At 45.2% G+C, this 18,883-nt stretch overlaps 1 protein-coding gene across 1 annotated transcript in view; it reads left to right on the forward strand.

Moving 5' to 3' along the window:
* The window catches only part of LOC138193837 (dolichyl-diphosphooligosaccharide--protein glycosyltransferase subunit STT3B-like), a 47,763-nt gene that overhangs the window by 7,384 nt on the left and 21,496 nt on the right, over positions 1 to 18,883 (forward strand). Inside the window, exons 2-4 of the mRNA XM_069142086.1 lie at positions 14,203 to 14,311; positions 14,574 to 14,861; positions 17,453 to 17,518. Coding sequence (XP_068998187.1) covers positions 14,203 to 14,311; positions 14,574 to 14,861; positions 17,453 to 17,518 — 463 coding nt within the window. The remainder of the gene's footprint in view (positions 1 to 14,202; positions 14,312 to 14,573; positions 14,862 to 17,452; positions 17,519 to 18,883) is intronic.

Raw genomic sequence — 18,883 nt, forward strand, 5'->3', positions numbered from 1 at the left:
CCGGTGGGTAGGGGGATGGGGGTCGGCCGCCGGCGGCAGCCTGACCGATTCCCGCTCCGCGGAGGAGAATCTCACAGCCTGGGGCGGCCCGGGCCCTGCCGGCGCCACGGGCACTAACACCCCTCCCCCCCCACCCCGTTCCCCGATTCCTCGGGAGCAGCCAGCCCCGGCACACTTCCCAACCTACAGGGGGGTCCTCAACCGCCAGGGCAGGAATGTTGGAGGTGTGGGCAGCCCGGACACTACCGGAGGGAGTGTCCATTGATGGAGGTGGGACAGATGGTTTGGGTTGCCGGGCCTCCAACATCCTCCCCCGGTCCAGGAGCGACGTATCGCGTTCCGGTAAGGATCCAGGGGGTACACACTAGGCGATGGTGGATTCGGGCTGCATGCAGTCGCTGATCCACCAGAGCCTGGTTCGGCCCGGGGCATTGGTGAAGGCATCGTGGGTGAGGATTAAGTGTGTACATGGGGATATTCATGATTATCTGGTGGTGGCTGTAGAAATTAAATACGGGGGGGGGGGAAACATAAAGTGAAGGTAGGGGTTAGCTCCCGCCTTACGCACCCCCTAATCTTGGGAACAGATTGGCCTGGGTTTCATAAGTTAATGGGGCAGAGTGCGGGGGTGCGTTCACGACTGGCAGGGACATGAGGGATGTGTGCTGTGCTGAGCAAGTGCTTCTCTCCACCTCCTTCTCCCTGCTCCCCTTTATAGGGGAGAGCTCCTCAGTTCCCATCCAGCTCAGCTGTGCTCATCCGTTCATATTCAGCTCAGCTGTGCTCATTACACCTTCCCGGCACGAGGTTGGCCGACACTGCAGAGAGGGAGGGGGAACCGGCGGAGACTCCTGTGGAGACTCCACCGGTTCCCGAATTACGCTCCATGGAGGATTTTCCACTTGAGCAGTCTCGGGATGATACTCTACGCTTTGCCTTTGACCAAGTGATAAAAATTGATGGTCAGCTGGTGCGCCCTGATGCAGCGCATTGATTAGGGACAGACTATATAGAGTGAGTCGTGACACTCAAACAGGTCAAGAAAACACCCAGTTGTTGGTGCCAAAAAGCCGCCGGGAAATGACTTTCCAGGCGGCTCACTATAACCCGATGGCGGGCCACATGGGATATGATAAAACTCTGGACCGGATAATGGCCCGGTTTTACTGGCCGGGCATCCGGGGGGATGTGCGCCGTTGGTGTGTATCTTGCCTGGACTGTCAGCTGGTAAACCAGCTGGCCATTCCGAGGGCGCCTTTACATCCGCTACCCTTGGTGGAGGTCCCATTTCACCGTATTGGCATGGACCTCATCGGGCCATTCCACCAGAGCGCACGCGGATATCACTTTGTGTTAGTCCTGGTAGATAACTCAACACGATATCCCGAGGGAGTGCCGTTGCGCAGCATTTCAGCAAAGAGTGTTGCGCAGGCTCTGTTTCAGGTCATCTCCCGAGTCGGAATCCCGAAAGAGATTCTGACTGAGCAGGGCACCCAGTTCATGTCACGAACACTGAGAGAACTTTATGGATTACTGGGCATTAAGTCTATTCGGACCAGTGTTTATCACCCACAGACTGACGGTCTTGTGGAGCGTCTGAATAAGACTTTAAAGTCCATGATTCGTAAATTTATACTCCACGATGAACGTAATTGGGATAAATGGCTTGATCCTCTGTTGTTTGCAGTGTGGGAGGTCCCCCAGGCCTCGACGGGATTTTCTCCCTTTGAACTGCTGTTTGGCAGGAAACCACGAGGGGTGCTCGACCTGCTTAAGGAAAATTGGGAGGAAGGTCCGAGCTCCAGCAAAAGTGAAATTCAGTACGTTATGGACCTGCGAGCAAAAGTCCACACACTGGGTCAGATGTCACGGGAGAATTTGCTCCAGGCCCAGGAACGTTAACAATGGCTGTACAACAGAGGGGCCAAGCTGAGGCAATTCACACCGGGAGAAAAGGTACTTGTATTGCTTCCGTCTTCCAGCTCAAAACTCCTCGCCAAGTGGCAAGGGCCCTTTGTGGTCACACGGCGAGTGGGGGACGTTGACTATGAAGTAGTGCGATCTGACAGGGGCAGAGCTACACAGCTCTACCACCTCAACCTCTTAAAAGCATGGAGAGAGGCGGAGTCTGTTTCTCTGGTGTCCGTGTTATCTGAGAGAGGAGCTGGGGCCAGAGGTTCCAAAGTCCACCAATCCTGCCTTGCTCCCTTTCGACGCCCATCTCTTCGGGACCCAGAGAACAGACGTTGCCCAGTTGCAGAAGCAGTTTGCTGATGTGTTCTCCCTGCTGCCAGGACGCACGAACCTCATAGTGCACAACATTGAGACGTCTCCGGGCGTGACGGTGCGGTCGCGACCCTACAGGCTACCTGAACACAAGAGAAAAATTGTTCAGAGAGAATTGGCGGCTATGCTGGAGATGGGGGTAATATAAAAGTCCAACAGTGCCTGGTGTAGCCCCATTGTTCTGGTTGTCAAGAAGGATGGATCTATACGGTTCTGTGTGGACTATCGCAGGGTGAATGATGTATCACGATTTGATGTGTACCCAATGCCCCGGGTCGACGAACTCCTGGACTGGCTGGGCACTGCGCGTTTCTTCACGACACTGGATTTAACCAAGGGCTACTGGCAGATTCCTCTCTTGCCAGAGTCCAAGGAAAAAACAGCCTTCTCCACTCTGTTTGGGTTATACCAATTCACTACACTTCCCTTTGGGTTGTTCAGTGCTCCGGCCACGTTCCAACGCCTCATGGACCGGGTGCTACGTCCGCACGCTGCATATGCTGCCGCCAACCTGGATGATGTAATCATCCACAGCACCACCTGGGCAGAGCATGTGCAGCGGGGTGAGCGCGGTGCTGGAGTCCCTGAGGCAGGCTGGGCTCACCGCCAACCCAGGGAAGTGTGCAGTTGGACGGAGGGAGGTACGGTATCTGGGGTACCGCTTGGGCGGAGGGCAGGTACGCCCTCAGGTGGACAAGACAGCTGCCAAGACTAAAAAAGAGGTGAGGCGGTTTTTTGGGGCTGGTGGGTTATTATAGACGGTACATCCCGAACTTTGCAGATCTGACCAGTCCCTTGACCGACTGACCCGGAAAGGTGCCTCAGATCCGGTCCAGTGGACGGGGCAGTGCCAGCGGGCGGTTGAGAAAGTAAAACAGGCTCTCTGTGGGGAACCACTTCTCCACACTCCTAACTTCTCTCTCCCCTTTACTCTGCAGACTGATGCGTCAAACAGAGGGCTGGGGGCCGTTTTGTCCCAGCAGGTGCGGGGGGTGGACCGCCCTGTTGTGTACATCAGCTGGAAGTTATCGGAGAGGGAGGCCAGGTACAGCACGGTGGATAAAGAGTGCCTGGCCATCCGGTGGGCGGTCGACTCCCTGCGGTACTACCTGCTGGGACGCTCATTCACCCTCTGCTCGGACCACGCTCCGCTCCAGTGGCTCCACCGCATGAAGGATACCAACGCTCGGATCACTCGGTGGTATCTGGCGTTACAGCCTTTTAACTTCACGGTGGTCCATAGGCCGGGGGTGCAGATGACTGCGGCCGACTTCCTCTCCCGCTCTCAGGGGGGGAGGGGGAGTAGGTTAGGCTGGATGGCTCCCCGGCCTAAGTCGGGCGGTGGGGGTATGTGGTGGCGGGGTGTGTTTAGCTCGGCTGCAGGGGGTAGAGAGTGGGAGGAGTGGTTCAGGGAACGGTGCTGGGAAGGTGTAATGAGCGCAGCTGAGCTGAATATGAAGGATGAGCACAGCTGAGCTGGATGGGAACTGAGGAGCTCTCCCCTATAGAGGGGAGCAGGGAGAAGGAGGCGGAGAGAAGCGCTTGCACAGAGACATTGTTGTGGGGGCCGGGCAAATAAAGGCATTTTACACCCGAACGTCTGACTGAGCGCGTCATATGTCCCCAAGGAACCCCCACGGTAGCTCAGACGTGCTACACATACGCTCCTCATTTTCAAACCCAGCTTCTGTAACTACATTTCCATCATCTTCATCTTCATCTTCATCCCCTTCGCTTTCCTCTTTCACCCCCCTGTCTCCCAATCAAGTTCTCACCTTGGTAACCTCCACCGGCCAGAAAGTCTGAACATCTTCCACCACAAACTAAAAACACACCTCTTCAGACTTTACCTTGAATAGGAGAACTTTAGTAGCGCTTAAAATGGCACTTACTTTTAGAACTTTGTAGTTTGGCTTTCTTGAAGAAATTGTATTTTCTTGATTCTTGTTGTTCTGGTTTTGTACCCTCATGGTTGAAATGCACTTATTGTACCGTACTTTCCGGACTATAAGCCGCTACTTTTTTCCCACACTTTGAACCTCGCGGCTTAAACAATGACGCGGCTAATTTATGGATTCAACGGGTTTCGAAAGGCTGGACTGCTGCGTGTTGAAGAGGGCAGCATGAGCTCAGCGGGGAATTTGCCTCCGGATGAAAGTAACGAGAGCGACAATGAAAACGATCCAACATCGGATGAAGCAATTCTGAGGCTATTCAACTCCGACACTGAAAGAGATGACTTCAGTGGTTTCAGTGCACAGGAGGAGGAAGATAGTGACCAATGACTTTCTTGGTAGGCTACTGTTTACCACTAATTTTTAATTTTTGTTACAAGCCGTGTTTCGTTAAAGCCTGTGTAAAGTTCATTTGTTTCAATGTACTGGTAGGCACCTGCGGCTTATAGACATGTGCGGCTTATTTATGTTCAAAATAATTATTTTTAAAAAATTCAGTGGGTGCGGCTTATATTCAGGTGAGCTCAATAGTCCGGAAATTACGGTAAGTCGCTTTAGATAAAAGCGTCAGTTAAATGAAATGTAATGTAATGTAATTACTGCAGTAATATGATGCCTGTCACAGCTGAGCTCATTACAGTCATCACAGCCACTACTTCCAAGAAGTTTTTAGCATTTACAAGTAAATACAAGTAAAGACCATTTACCATTTCACATAAACCGTGGAGTTGGAAATAGAATATTAAAATCATCCTATTATAATGTAAATCACTGCAGTTTGTGGGGCTGTTAAAAACAAACACACACTGTAAAGATAAATATAAATTGAACCACAGTTCAGGCAGACAGACAGTATAATGTCAGTTTAAAGTGAATTCAACTTTTTGTTAAACTTTACAGCTGCAATTTTTGATGGTGTTGACTTAGATTACATAATTAAATCACATTATATCAAAAGGGTTTCTAATGTTTTCCACTTGCAATAAAATGTCCTTGTAAAGTGCTACTGGTTAATTTATCACAGTCTTTCTATGTTTGATCAATACTCCATAGTGATGTGTGTCTATACCCTGTTTAAAACGGGATATTCCTGTCCTACATATTTCTGGTGCAGCAGTGCAAGGTGTGGCCTGGTATTGGCTCATTGTTTGGTTTCATAAGATTTCAGGAAATGCAGTGTGCAAACCGTGTCGAATATCAATGAACATGTGATGTAATAGCACAATCTTAGTCAGTGATTGCAGTTAGAAAATAACTAAAACAGATGCTAGTCTCTTCAAGACGTTGTTAGATGAGCCGTTCGTTTCAACATCAGCACCTTCCTCTAGTGCTGTTGTGTCCTCATTCAACTGCCCTGTCAGCCCGTCGGTGTGTCTGGATGAACCAGCAAAGAGTGCCAGGAGGGCATGAACATTACAGAGTCACTGATAATATTTCCCACCTTTGAAGCCTCATTCTGTGACACCATGAAATCCTCACCACCATGTAGATGTGCAAAATCGCCTTTATTCTGGGGGGGGAGGGGGGGTATGAACATGTGTAACAGGACTGTGATGAGCTGCAGCTCCTCTCTGGAGGACATTAACTCCACAGATAATGATGATGAAACAGCTTCGAAACAAACCGTCATGCTCTCGTCAGTCAGATCCTGATCATGTCTGATCATTTTTACTGTGTATTTTCTGTTGGGTAGGGTCCGGTCGGGTAGGGTCCGGTCCGGTCGGGGTTATGTGACGTCGCCCTGGTTTTATTTGATGGGGTCTCTGCTGTAGTCTGATTGTGGAGCTGATGAGTGATTGAAGTGCACTAACGCATCCATGAGGTTAGTTTCACTTCAAACCGTCAGCGTCAGATCATCATTATTTGTTTTGTCCAACCAACACAATGATATGAAATTCTTAATGTTATATAGTAAATTCTTGGAATGAACACGCTGGTACAAGCAAATGTTTGGTTGTGTTATTTTTGGATAAATGACTAAAAAGCATTGAATGATTACCTGAATTGTTGCCTTTTAATTCTGTCAATCATCTGTCAATGAGTGTCAAAACAGACAGATTACGCCACTCTTGAATTTATTGTGACAGTATTTCAGCTATAAGCCATCATGAGCGTGTTCTTGTCATGAGATTCGGAGCTGCTATTGTTCTCTATGGTTAACACGTGGCCTCATCATTTCTATCAGTTGCCTTCTGATTATGACACACACCATATACACCTGTTCTTTAATATCATACTCTTCTCTATCCACCTTGTGCTGTTCACGGACCATCTATGCAGGGAAAAGGTAAAAATGCAGAGATTAATTCGTGATGAAAATAACTTACTTATTGTTATTTACACCTATTTGTTCATCTGGGTTTGCTGTGACAGGTTTTTCATTGTAAGACAAGTTGTCAGAGATGATGAATATGACAATGAATAAGCAAAAGCTTTCGAAAAACAAAGCAGCTTGTATAACGACAGAAAGGTAAGAAACTGTAGACGTGTGCTTTTTATCAGGTAGCTGAGACCTGTGTGACTCATTTCTGCTTTTTTTCATCTGACATCCTCTCTTAAGATACTTCTTCTGGCTTAAAGAGTTAGATCCTCTCCGGCTCGTTGGTAGTCACAGCTGAAGGTCAACCAGGAGGAGATGATGCAAAACTACACACACACACCTCTGAATATCAGTTCACCCCACCAGCCTCTCCTCTGGCTCCCTGCTCTCCTGCTGCTCAGCTGTTTTCATCTGTCAGCAGCTCGTTGGCTTCTCATTACATGGTTGCCTGTGTGGAGGTGTGATGGTGTGACATGCAGGTTGAGCTCCACCCTTCAGGAATACAGATCAGAGAGTCTTTCACACTGAGCTGAGAAGAAACCGGTGCTCATAAATGAGGTAAATAACAAAAACAATATTTGTGCCTGGACCGCAGCAGCAGAATGAGAGATGAAAGTTATACCGCCGGTTGGCTGAATGTGTGCGTTGGGTCCAGCGGGTCGGGGGGGGGGACGAGGAGTTCACCACGCCTGATGCACGTGCAAGTTTATCATCAATGTCTTAACACCGTTCTGACCCGATATGATGTGGATGTGATCAACCAGCTGGAAGAAGCACGTGAAAGTATGAAAAATGTGGATCCAGTGAGTAGATGCTGAGGTCCAGACTATCAGCACCCCGTCGGCCCGTTAAAAGAACCCGAGGATGGGTTGTCCTCCTGCTAGCTCAGCGGTTGCTTCCTCTAAACCTGTGCTGCTACTTGACTTTAACTTGTTGCAGACTTCTTTTCTGTTTGTAAACTGTAATAATTTGGGTGGATTTGGAGGCATTACTGTTTCCAGCATTCATCTGTCTCCCATCAACCTTTGTGCTGAAGTCACCGTCACCTGTTTCTATTCCTTTAACTATGCTTGTACAGTATATCATCTCTGTTCCGCCTCTTGTTCAATCAGAGAAGAGAAGCTCCACACAGGCAGGCCTTCAATCCGACCGTATGTCTGACTGATTTAGCTCCAAGTATCTGGTACAGCATCCGTTCAGAAGGAATGTGCTGAGCTTGCAGATTGTCCCGTTCCATTGAAGAATGTCATCGTAAACTATTTCATCTCTCTGCTGGGGATCCAGAGTGTTGTTGGTCCTTGTATGGACAAGTATTGAGGATTTACCACAGTTGATGTGATGAGTAACCAGATGCAGCCCCTTCTCATTCTCACTGTTTCCTTCTCTCTGCTTCTAAATTAATTCCCTGTGTTTCCAGTTGTTCCACAGATATGACAGATCAGTTCAGGTTTGTTGATTATCATATCAGGATTTAATTGGCCCGAGTCCATCCTAAGATCACAGAAGGGACAATCCGGGCATCATTTCTAAGCTCGGTATCTGCTAAAGGAATCACGGACACATTTGATACTTTCTTCACTGTACCCTGCTGTGTGTTGCTCATGTGAGGGAAAATTGAAGGTGAAATGTTTTTTTGGGTGACCATGAGTGTATCTTTCCAAACCAAGACCAGATTCCAAAGTAACAATGATTTCATTTTCCTTGATTTACTTGATTTTACACAGTTCACACCTAACATTTATTGTGTATGCTTGACAATTAAACAGGGCTGTAATTAATTAATTAAATTATTGCCTGCATCGAAGCGATTCATGTGTGTTTTAGAAAAGGAACTTTTTTTTTTTTTTTTTTTATCACACTTCCACTTAGTGCAGCATTGTAGTAAATACATACTCTCAATGGCTTTTATAGTCACGATGCCACTTTATGTTAACATTTGCATTCACTTTCTAAAAAACATTTGAGGTGGTGGCTTCTTTGTCAGGTCCCATACGTTAATCATTTCTTAGTGTTCTGGTTCATCCTCCACAGCAGCTTGAAAAGCTTTCAGACATCTTAGTGCACCTCGGAATAAACTACAGCTAATTCACAATCAATTCAATTCAATTCAATTTTATTTATATAGCGCCAAATCACAACACAGGTTATTTCATGGCACTTAAAACATTAAAGTCCTTACAGCAAGACTTTACAATATTATACAGAGAAACCAACAATTCAACAATTCCCACATAAGCTAGGAGGGAAAAAAACTCCTCTTTAAGGGAGAAAAACCTCCAACAGAGGGAAGAAAAACTCCCTTTAACAGGAAGAAACCTCCGACAGAACCAGGCTCAGAGGTGGGCGGAGCATCTGTTAACAGAACCAGGATCAGAGGTGGGCGGAGCATCTGTTAACAGAACCAGGCTCAGAGGTGGGCGGAGCCTCTGCGTCGACCGGTTGGGGTGAGAGGAGAGCAGAGAGAGAAAAGGACAGCATAGAGATAGAAGAGAAGAACTGTTGGTGGAGACGACAATCACAGAGCAGAGACATGCAGCTCCATGACGGGACATCTGGAAAAGAAAGAACAGAAACTACACGAGTGAAGGAACTGAATGGAGACAACAGATAATAAGAAGAAACTATGGGAGAGAAAAAGATGGTGAGGTATGAGTCAGTTAAAGAGGAGGAGGAAAGAAAAGAAGCTCAGCATGTAACGAGGTCCTCCAGCAGCCTCGGCCTATAACAGCATAACTAAGGGTTGGTTCAGGTCTACCTGAGCCAGCCCTAACTATAGGCTTCATCAAGAAGGAAGGTTTTGAGTCTAATCTTAAAGCTAGAGAGGGTTTCTGCCCCTCCAACACAAACTGGGAGCTGGTTCCACAGGGGAGGAGCCTGAAAACTGAAGCTCCGCCCCCCGTTCTACTTCTAGAAACTCTAGGAACCACAAGTAGACCAGCGTACTGAGAGAGAAGTGCTCTGCTAGGATTATATGGTTCTATAAGATCTCTAAGATATGATGGAGCCTGGTCATGTAGAGCTTTGTAAGTCATCAAGAGAATTTTAAATTCTATTCTTGATTTCACAGGAAGCCAGTGAAGAGAAGATAAAACTGGAGAAATATGATCTCTCTTGCTAAATCCCGTCAGTACTCTTGCTGCAGCATTTTGGATCAGCTGCAGGGTTTTAATGAGTAATTTGGACATCCTAACAACAAGGAATTACAATAATCTAGTCTAGAAGTAACAAATGCATGAATGAGTTTTTCTGCATCTCATTAGTGTCTGAATAGAAATCCATGTAAAAGTGCTTTGAGACCTTGAGGTGATAAAACGTTAAACTAGTGCAGGTATGACCTCCGACCTCACCACTGCACTGCTCCTGAGATTTCCCCTGGAAGCTCACCTGCATATTCCACTAAACAGCATCTGTCACGTCGCACGTGGCTGCGATTTTGTTCCATCTTCTGCGCGGCTACGTATCCATGTCCTCTGAAACAGCAACTGGGCATCGGGTTTCCACGTAGTCGAGTTTCAGAGGAGACAAAGGTTTAAACACATCGAAGGCACCAGCACTTGTTCGATCGTTGCAGTAATGCAGTTGCAGTCTTGTTTACACTAGAACATGTAGATGGCATCTTTCTGGAGAGTCTTCGCATTAGAAAAGCTTTCCTCTGTTTTAATGAGCACAGCTCCCACAAGCTGCAACAGGTTTTAAGACCACATCATCCAGTCCGGTGTGGCCGGGGAGTGTTTTGTCTCCGCTGGCTGGCCGAATGCTGCAGGATACTGCTGGCTTCCTGGGACTGTAATTGTAAGAGGAAAACCAGAGGCAACAATCAGAGCACCACAGATCAATGGATTGTGTGTTTGTGTTGTGTGTGCAGGCGCCTTTTCTCTGCCTTCTTTTTTTCAATCAAATGATTGATCCTCAAGAATGAGCATGAAAACCTGCGAACGTTCCCTCCATCATATTCTTGTTTGTCATGGAGGGACAGTTTGTATTGAGCACTTTAATACTTGTGGAAAAGCTCCGGGACCAGCAGACGAACTGTTGTGCATCACACAGTCTCTTTTTGAAAGCTCGGGGCTGCATGCAGCTTTTGTAGGATAGCAGCACTCTCTCTACCAGTCTGTCTAATCGTAGATGAGGCTGTACTGCAGTTGTTCCCATTCAGGTCTCGGCAGCTGTAAACAACAGGCAGAGGGCTGGTGAACAATACAAAGGTAAAAGGGAGAATGTGATGAAATGAGGGTGGATAGAGGCACTGGTGTCTCCTGCAGTGAGATGGCAGGAGAACTTACTGTTTCCTCCTCACTTACAGTAAACTGGAGAGACCGGATCTGACCAGTGTATTCTTGATGTCACCACACCACAGCAGTGTAATGAGGTCCTGAACTGATTGTACCTCAAGTATCAAACTGAATTTTGAGATGCAGCTTGTTTCATCTATTTGTTTATTTTTGGTTCTCTTTACTCATTTTAGATCCTGAAATAAAGTGTGTGACCTCAGTCATTAAACTTCTGGTTCCCAATCGCTTCAGATGCTTCAATCCTAGTTTACCTTTCTTCTTTTCTCCGTTTAAATCTTGAAGAAAAGTATTTGCTACTTGGAGCTGGATTCCCCGACAGGATTCTAGTTGGCAGCCTAAACCCTCCTCGTGATCACGTCCACGTACCTCCAGCCAGCAGCATCTTGCTCTCTGTGCCACGGATGTTGTCAGTGATTTAAAGGGCACCTTTGTATTTCTTCTCTTTTCATGCTGCTTTAACTTAACTCTGTCTTTCACTCTGTCGCTAGAAGTTGTTGATGTTGACATTATTTCGTCAGTTTTCCTCAGTTGTATTGCAACTTTCAGATCTTTTCCATGCTGTGACTTTGTAGTGACAAAGACGTAACTTCCAACCTTCTTCACAGCACATTGAAGTTTCTTCTTCTGTCTTTTCAGTGCTGCAACTTTTGAAAATTGTTAAACGCTCCAAGTTTAAGCATGTTTGATGTCAAGTTTTTCCCGGCACTTTTTGTCTTCTTCATACATTTCACTGTTGTTTGCGTGGCTCATCTGTAGTAACTCAGCAGACCTGCTTTGCTCCAGTTAACTATGCAGAAACTCGTCTGTTCCAAGGTTGGCGGCTATAACAGTAACGTGGGGGTGTTTTCAGAAACACCAAATATTTGTTATTTATCAACAAAATGAATGAATGTGAATGAAGTATTGCTACATACAGGAAAGATTCTACCTGTGATCAGTGTTTGGTGAGTGTGTGTCTGTTTTTTGTTTTTTTTCTAAAACCTTTTAACTGATATGCATTAAGCAGTTTACACTCATGTTTCTATCTGGTTTCTTCTTTGGAGAGTTTTAACCTGCATTTGTGGATGCAGCGATGAACTGTGTTCACAGACGATGGTTTTCACAAGTGTTCCTGAGCCCATGCAGTGATTTCCACTCCAGAATAGTGTATTTTTAATGCAGTGCTGCCTGAGGGCCCGAAGATCACCACCATCCAATATTGGTTTCCAGCCTTGTCCCTTGTGTTCAGAGATTTCTCCAGATTCTCTGAATCTTTTAATGATATTATGAACCGTAGACGATGAAATCCACTAATTCTTTGTAGTTTTACGTTGAGGAACATTATTCTTAGATTGTTGAACTATTTTCCAACACAGTCTTTCAGAGTGTTGAACCTCTCCCCATCTTCACTGATGAGAGACTCTGCCTCTCTGAAATCATCTTTTATAACCAATCATGTTACTGATCTGTTGACATGGTAACATGATTATTTGTCAGATGTTCCACCAGGTGTTTTTTTTTTTTTAGCTTTACACAACTTTTCCAGTCTTTTGTTGACCCTGTCGAGACGTGTTGCTGCCATCAAATTAAAAATAAGCAGATATTTTTCATAAAACATGAGAATTTCTCCATTTCAACATTTGATGTTGTCTTTGGTCTATTTTCATTTAAATGTGAGTTTAAGTGATTTGCGAATCATTGCATTCTGTTTTTATTTATATTTTACACAGCATCACAACTTTTTTGGAAACGGTGTTATTATTACATAAAAGAGTGAGTCGAAAAATAACACTATAATCCAATTATTTTTTTACTTTTCTTGGGGTTCCAACAAAGCTATCAAGAGTGTTTTAGAACGATCTTTGAGAATAATAATTTATCTTTTTTCACACTTTTTTTGCTTTCGAATAAGATACCAAAGACGTGCAGTTGGACAGGATAAATTACATTTAATTTCATCACTTTTCAGGCGGAATAAAGCATTTAGTCTTTGATCTGTTGGTCACCAATAAATTCATCCATGACTGTAGGTCCTTTCAGTGGTCTGGACAGAGGAGAAAATGCAGGCATTGTTGCCTATGAACTCTGGACCATTTTTAATTCACACTATTACAGAGGAACGAATTGAAGCAAATTGGAAGTTACATGAATTCCTTCTGAATTGCACAGTTGTAGTTTTAGTTTCATCTGTCAGGAGTCAGACCTGCTGGCGTTGTTTTTAATATTTGGTAACCAACAGGAAGCCATGAATTGCTTGTTTATTTTCTCAGCTGTCACAAATATCTCACAAAGTAATAATAATATTGTGCATTGTTAGTCACAGACGGGAACGCATCCTCCTACGTCATGAATAATGAGGAATAGGAGGAAAGAATAATAGAGGTGTTCTGTCCAATAAAATCGGACATGGGTCATAAAATGGGTGGGACCCAAAGTCATGTAGGACACAAGAACAACACCTCCCTATTTGGACCCATTTCACTGTCTGATATGTCTGGTAAACCCCAGCGCATATGACGGTGATTAATAAATGATCTTTATATTTATATAGGGTTCTTATCTTGCATAGCAGACGGCCGAGTGGTGCAGAGGTTAGCGTAGTTGCTCATAGCAAGAAGATTGGAACCTGCTAGTAGGACGATTGACCTCCTTTCTTAAATGGAAACGTAAAGTAGCATTTGGTTCTGGGGGAGATGGGCTGTTGGGTAACACGGGGTGACGTGGACACTTGTGGGAATTCAGCGACTTGCCCTGTCTCTGTTGTGAGTTTGGAGAAGTAAGATTAGCAGCACATAGTGGCTGCTGGCAGCAGTAGGGATGTTACTGTAATCAGCCATCATGTGTCTTGATAAGCCCAGTTTCACTGCAGCAGCCACCCAAATGTTGTTTATTGTGTTCGCTGCCCCACAAAAGGGAATAAAGGCCAGTTGATGCAGTGGTACACCTGTAGTTCTGCCACCTCGTCACTGTACAGGTGGTCAGAAACACCTGAAACCAGAGCTCCTTCTCCCTTGGTCTGAAGCTGCACATCTGGAACAGTAACAGTGCAATAGGTTACACACACACACACACACACACACACACACACACACACACACACACACACACACACAATGATCAGATGACTATAAAGTTGAGGCAGCTATTGTCTTGAGCGAACTACTGCTAGTCGAGTGGGGGAATCTTCGGTTGGCCCTAGCAAGTGAAAATGATCAATTATACATGTAATCAAATTTGTTTTGAGGGTTGCTTGGTTTGATTGGAGCAGATTGGTTGTTCTGGTGAAACCTGATGCCCAGACTTCAGTGAGACACTAACTAACTAACTAAGTAACTAACCTTGTCCATCTGTCTGTGGTTTAATGTTGCAGGTTCAACTACAGGTCCACTCACCACCTCACCACCAATGGCTTCTATGAATTTCTCAACTGGTTTGATGAAAGAGCCTGGTACCCTCTGGGGAGAATTGTGGGGGGCACAGTAAGTATTTCCTAATGGCGTGTGTAGGGGGGGCTGGGGCTGCTTAGCTCAGGGGGGTGGGGGGGTGGGGTTGTTAAATGGCTCATTTCCAATGGCAGAAGCAAACCTTGCTTTTAAAGCAGCATTTCCAGTTGCTCACAGTTCTTGTTGTGTTTTCCAATAATGGAGCTGTTGTCTTCACAAACAGTGTTATTACGTGTGACGTGAGGAGGAGGAAATGAACGTTGCTGGTCTGAACAGTGCGTTTCCCCTCTTCTTCAAGGTATATCCAGGTCTGATGGTCACAGCAGGCCTCATCCACTATGTGCTCAACCTGCTGCATGTGACCGTTCACATCCGGGATGTGTGTGTGTTCCTGGCCCCGGTGTTCAGCGGCCTGACCTCCATCTCCACCTTCCTGCTGACGAGGGAGCTGTGGAACCAGGGCGCCGGGCTGCTGGCGGCCTGCTTCATCGCCATCGTCCCTGGCTACATCTCCCGCTCCGTGGCTGGCTCCTTTGACAACGAAGGCATTGCTATCTTCGCCCTGCAGTTCACCTACTACCTCTGGGTACGCTCACGCAGACTTTACTGACCTCCATTATGCAGCTATTTATAACGGTTCTCATTTCTCTCTCCACTGACTCGTCATCATGAGTTGGGAATAACATTTGCTGATACAAAACTCATGTCTTTTCCTCCAATGACTTAAAGTTGCAATAATCAATATTTCTATATTTACAAGAAATAAAAGGACATGAGAATTATAATTAATCATATAAATGTCGGGTGGCACATTGGTGCAGTGGTTAGCATTGTCACCTCACAGTGAAAAGGTTCTGGGTTCGATTCCGGGCCTGGGTTTTTCTGTGTGGAGTCTACTTTTTGTCAGTGTGCCTGCGTGGGTTCTCTCGGTACTCCAGCTTCCTCCAACCATCCAAAAACATGCATCTCAGGTTAATTGAGGATTCTACAAATTGGCCTTAGGTGTGAATGGTCTTTGTTTCCGTGTGTTGGCCCTGTGATGGACTGGCGAGCTGCCTGAACCCTGCCTTCACCCAAAGCGAGCTGGGATAGGCTCCCCCCGCCCCCCGTGACCCTGTTCAGGATAAAGCGGGTTTAGATAATGGATGGATGGATATAATTGTCCTCGGCTCATGATCGACTGACTCGCCCTTTGTTTCCTGTCTTTACTGAGCCTAACATAGGAGGGTTTGAGCTGGGAAGACCTTATTGTTGCCCAGCTCTCCCTTCAAAGACTCACAGCTGCAGCACTGGTTGCAAGGTACTGAAGAAATGGGTCAATTTTAACGTTGTATTGTTGTCAGTTGATCGACAACTTTTATGTTGTCGCTGCGTTGATCGACAGTAGTTGCTGTGTTTGCATTATTTTCTCTGACACTGGCAGAAGAATATATATATATATAACCCAGACCCTCGTGTCTGTATTCTTCTTCTCTGCTAAAAGTGATCATGCAGAAACAACTGTAAATCCAAATATTACCCAAAGTAGCAGCTTGGTTGCAATTCCCCCCCAATACTCAGGCACAAAAAAATGACACTAATTAACCTCAAGGTGGCACTGTAACAATCAACTTTATGTTTATGCAATTATCTCCGCTGTGGCTACATTCACAATTCTTATATGCTCCAATGTTCTTCTGATTTAAAAATGTCAACTTTTTAACTTTCCTCAAAACCTACTTATGCAGTCGTCTGAGAAACTTTGGCAGGATCATCTTTGAACCTTTCTGATCTAATGTCATCAAACGAATTTCGATATGCCCATCTGTTGATTATTTTTTAAATTTAAATTTAAATTTTACATAAATGCTTGTAAATCGAAATTGGCTTAACCAATTGGAACCAAATTTGGTGCACATGTGCACATGCTATGTCCATGTTTTGCTGAGCAGCTTTATAATGTTCTACTGATAGGGGGCGCTACAAATACGAAACGTTTATCTTCTTATTGGTTACACGTATTTGTAGGAAATTTGGGTTGCACGATCTAGAGTCCCGTTTCAGTTGATGCTTGTCGATTGATTAAAATGGGCATCGCTTATTATAACAATTCTAAATATTCCAAACTTTAAAAAATTACACTAAATCACCTGCTTTCTACAGAGCTGACATTTTTGTCAGGACATCCCCTGGATTGTCACATTTTTATTTTTATATTTTTGGAAATATGCTAAATCAATTAACATCAATATCTCCATAAATTTGAATTCAAATGCTGCCAAAATGAACACAGACATTCATTGAATAATAGTAGATTTCACATGCATTCAATGGGGTTCAGTTTGGTCAAAGTATATTTATATATATTAAAAAAAATATAAATATATTTTCCAAATCTTATTGGTGGTAGGGATAGAAGTGCAATAGTATCAATAGTCTGATTTCTGCCCCCTGCCTTTAAGCAGGTCCCAAATAATTACACCATGAATAAATCAAGATACATGCACAAGATGTGAAATACAGAATAAATTAATGAGTCCTCAGTGAATGCTCTGGATCTTTTCCTTATACAAATCATTCACTCTTCCTACAATTTCATTATTTCTCATTTTCTTCGATCCTCCACATCTGATTGGCTCAGCCTGTGATAGTTGACATGTGCCGTGAAAAGGCCAGCCAATGGCAGCAGCCCCCACCTGTCCTTCTTGTTAAGCCCTAGTTAGCAGCTGCCGTGCCGTCCGCTTGGGAAGGTAAAGAGTGTCGGACAGGCTGCTCTGCTTTGTGTCAGCCATTGTATATAATATATATAGATATATACTGTACTGTATATACTGTGCATTTTATATTTTATATTTTTTACTGCTATTTTACTGCTATTTTATTGCTTTTCTATTGTTCTATTATTATCTTATTGCTTCCTGTATGCTGCTGTAGCGAAAAAAATTTCCCCTCGGGGATTAATAAAGTAACTACCTAACCTAACCTAACCTAACCTAAGATAACGGAACAAAGTCGTCCAGGAGAAACCAGTGAAGCTGATTCCACTCTGTCTGTCTGTCTGTCTGTCTGTGTGTGTGTGTGTGTGTGTGTGTGTGTGTGTGTGTGTGTGTGTGTGTGTGTGTGTGTGCGCGCGTGCGTGCGTGCGTGCGTGCGTGCGTGCGTGTGCGTGCGTGCGTGCGTGTGTGATGCTCTCTGCAGGTGAAGTCCGTGAAGACGGGGTCGGTGTTCTGGGCCGTCGGATGCTGCCTCTCCTACTTCTACATGGTGAGAACACACTCAAAAACCTTAGTTGGTAAAACTTGGACCTACAGACAACATCTGAACCTCCATCTATCAAGAGCACTGGTCAAAAAATGGAGTACAATGAAACGTAGTCTTAATTTTAGGAGGAGGAGTAAAAGCACTTTATGGCTTTATAACTTGGTTAAATGAGGAAATGGCCCCTGCTTAGCCAGTTGCTCAACAAGTGTCCTCACCTGATACCAGTTGCTCGGAAATGTGTTCCAGAATCAGTCATTTCCCCAAAACTACAGCTGCAGTATTAGTTGATTAATCCATCACAATAATTACAGTGCATCTGGAAAGTATTCACAGTGCTTTACTTTTTCCACACTTTATGTTACAGCTTTATTCAAAAATGGATTAAATTGATTGTTTTCCCCTCAAAATTCTACACACAATACCCCATAATGATAATATGAAAAAATGTTTTTTTGAAATTTTTGCCAATATATTAAAAATTTAAAAAAAAAATAATTAAAAAATCACGTACATAAGTATTCACAGCCTTTGCCATGACACTCAAAACTGAGCACAGGTGCATCCTGTTTCCACTGATCATCCTTGAGATGGTTCTACAACTTGATTGGAGTCCACCTGGTAAATTCAGTTGATTGGACATGATTTGGAAAGACACACACCGTCTATATAAGGTCCCACAGTTGACATGTCAGAGCACAAACCAAGACATGAAGTCCAAGGAATTGTCTGTAGACCGCCGAGACAGGATTGTATCGAGGCTCAGATCTGGGGAAGGGTACAGAAAAATGTGCAGCATTGAAGGTCCCAATGAGCACAGTGGCCTCCATCACCTGTAAATGGAAGAAGTTTGGAACCACCAGGACTCTTCCTAGAGTCGGCCGCCCGGCCAAACTGAGCGATCGGAGGAGAAGGGCCTTAGTCAGGGAGGTGACCAAGAACCCGATGGTCACTCTGACAGAGCTCCAACGTTGCTCTGTGAAGAGAGGAGACGCTTCCAGAAGGACAACCATCTCTGCAGCACTCCACCAAGCAGGCCTGTATGGTAGAGTCGCCAGACAGAAGCCACTCCTCAGTAAAAGGCACATGACAGCCCACCTGGAGTTTACCAAAAGGCACCTGAAGGACTGTCAGACCATGAGAAACTAAATTCTCTGGTCTGATGAAACAAAGATTGAACTCTTTGGCCTGAATGCCAAGCGTCATGTCTGGAGGAAACCAGGCACCGCTCATCACCTGGCCAATACCATCTCTACGGTGAAGCATGGTGGTGGCAGCATCATGCTGTGGGGATGTTTTTCAGCAGCAGGAACTGGGAGACTAGTCAGGATGGAGGGAAAGATGAATGCAGCGATGTACAGAGACATCCTT

This window comes from Embiotoca jacksoni, unplaced genomic scaffold (genome assembly GCF_022577435.1).
Source record: "Embiotoca jacksoni isolate LCO1_2020_lvr unplaced genomic scaffold, fEmbJac1.0.p SCAF_97, whole genome shotgun sequence".
In the NCBI taxonomy this organism is placed as follows: Eukaryota; Metazoa; Chordata; class Actinopteri; family Embiotocidae; genus Embiotoca; species Embiotoca jacksoni.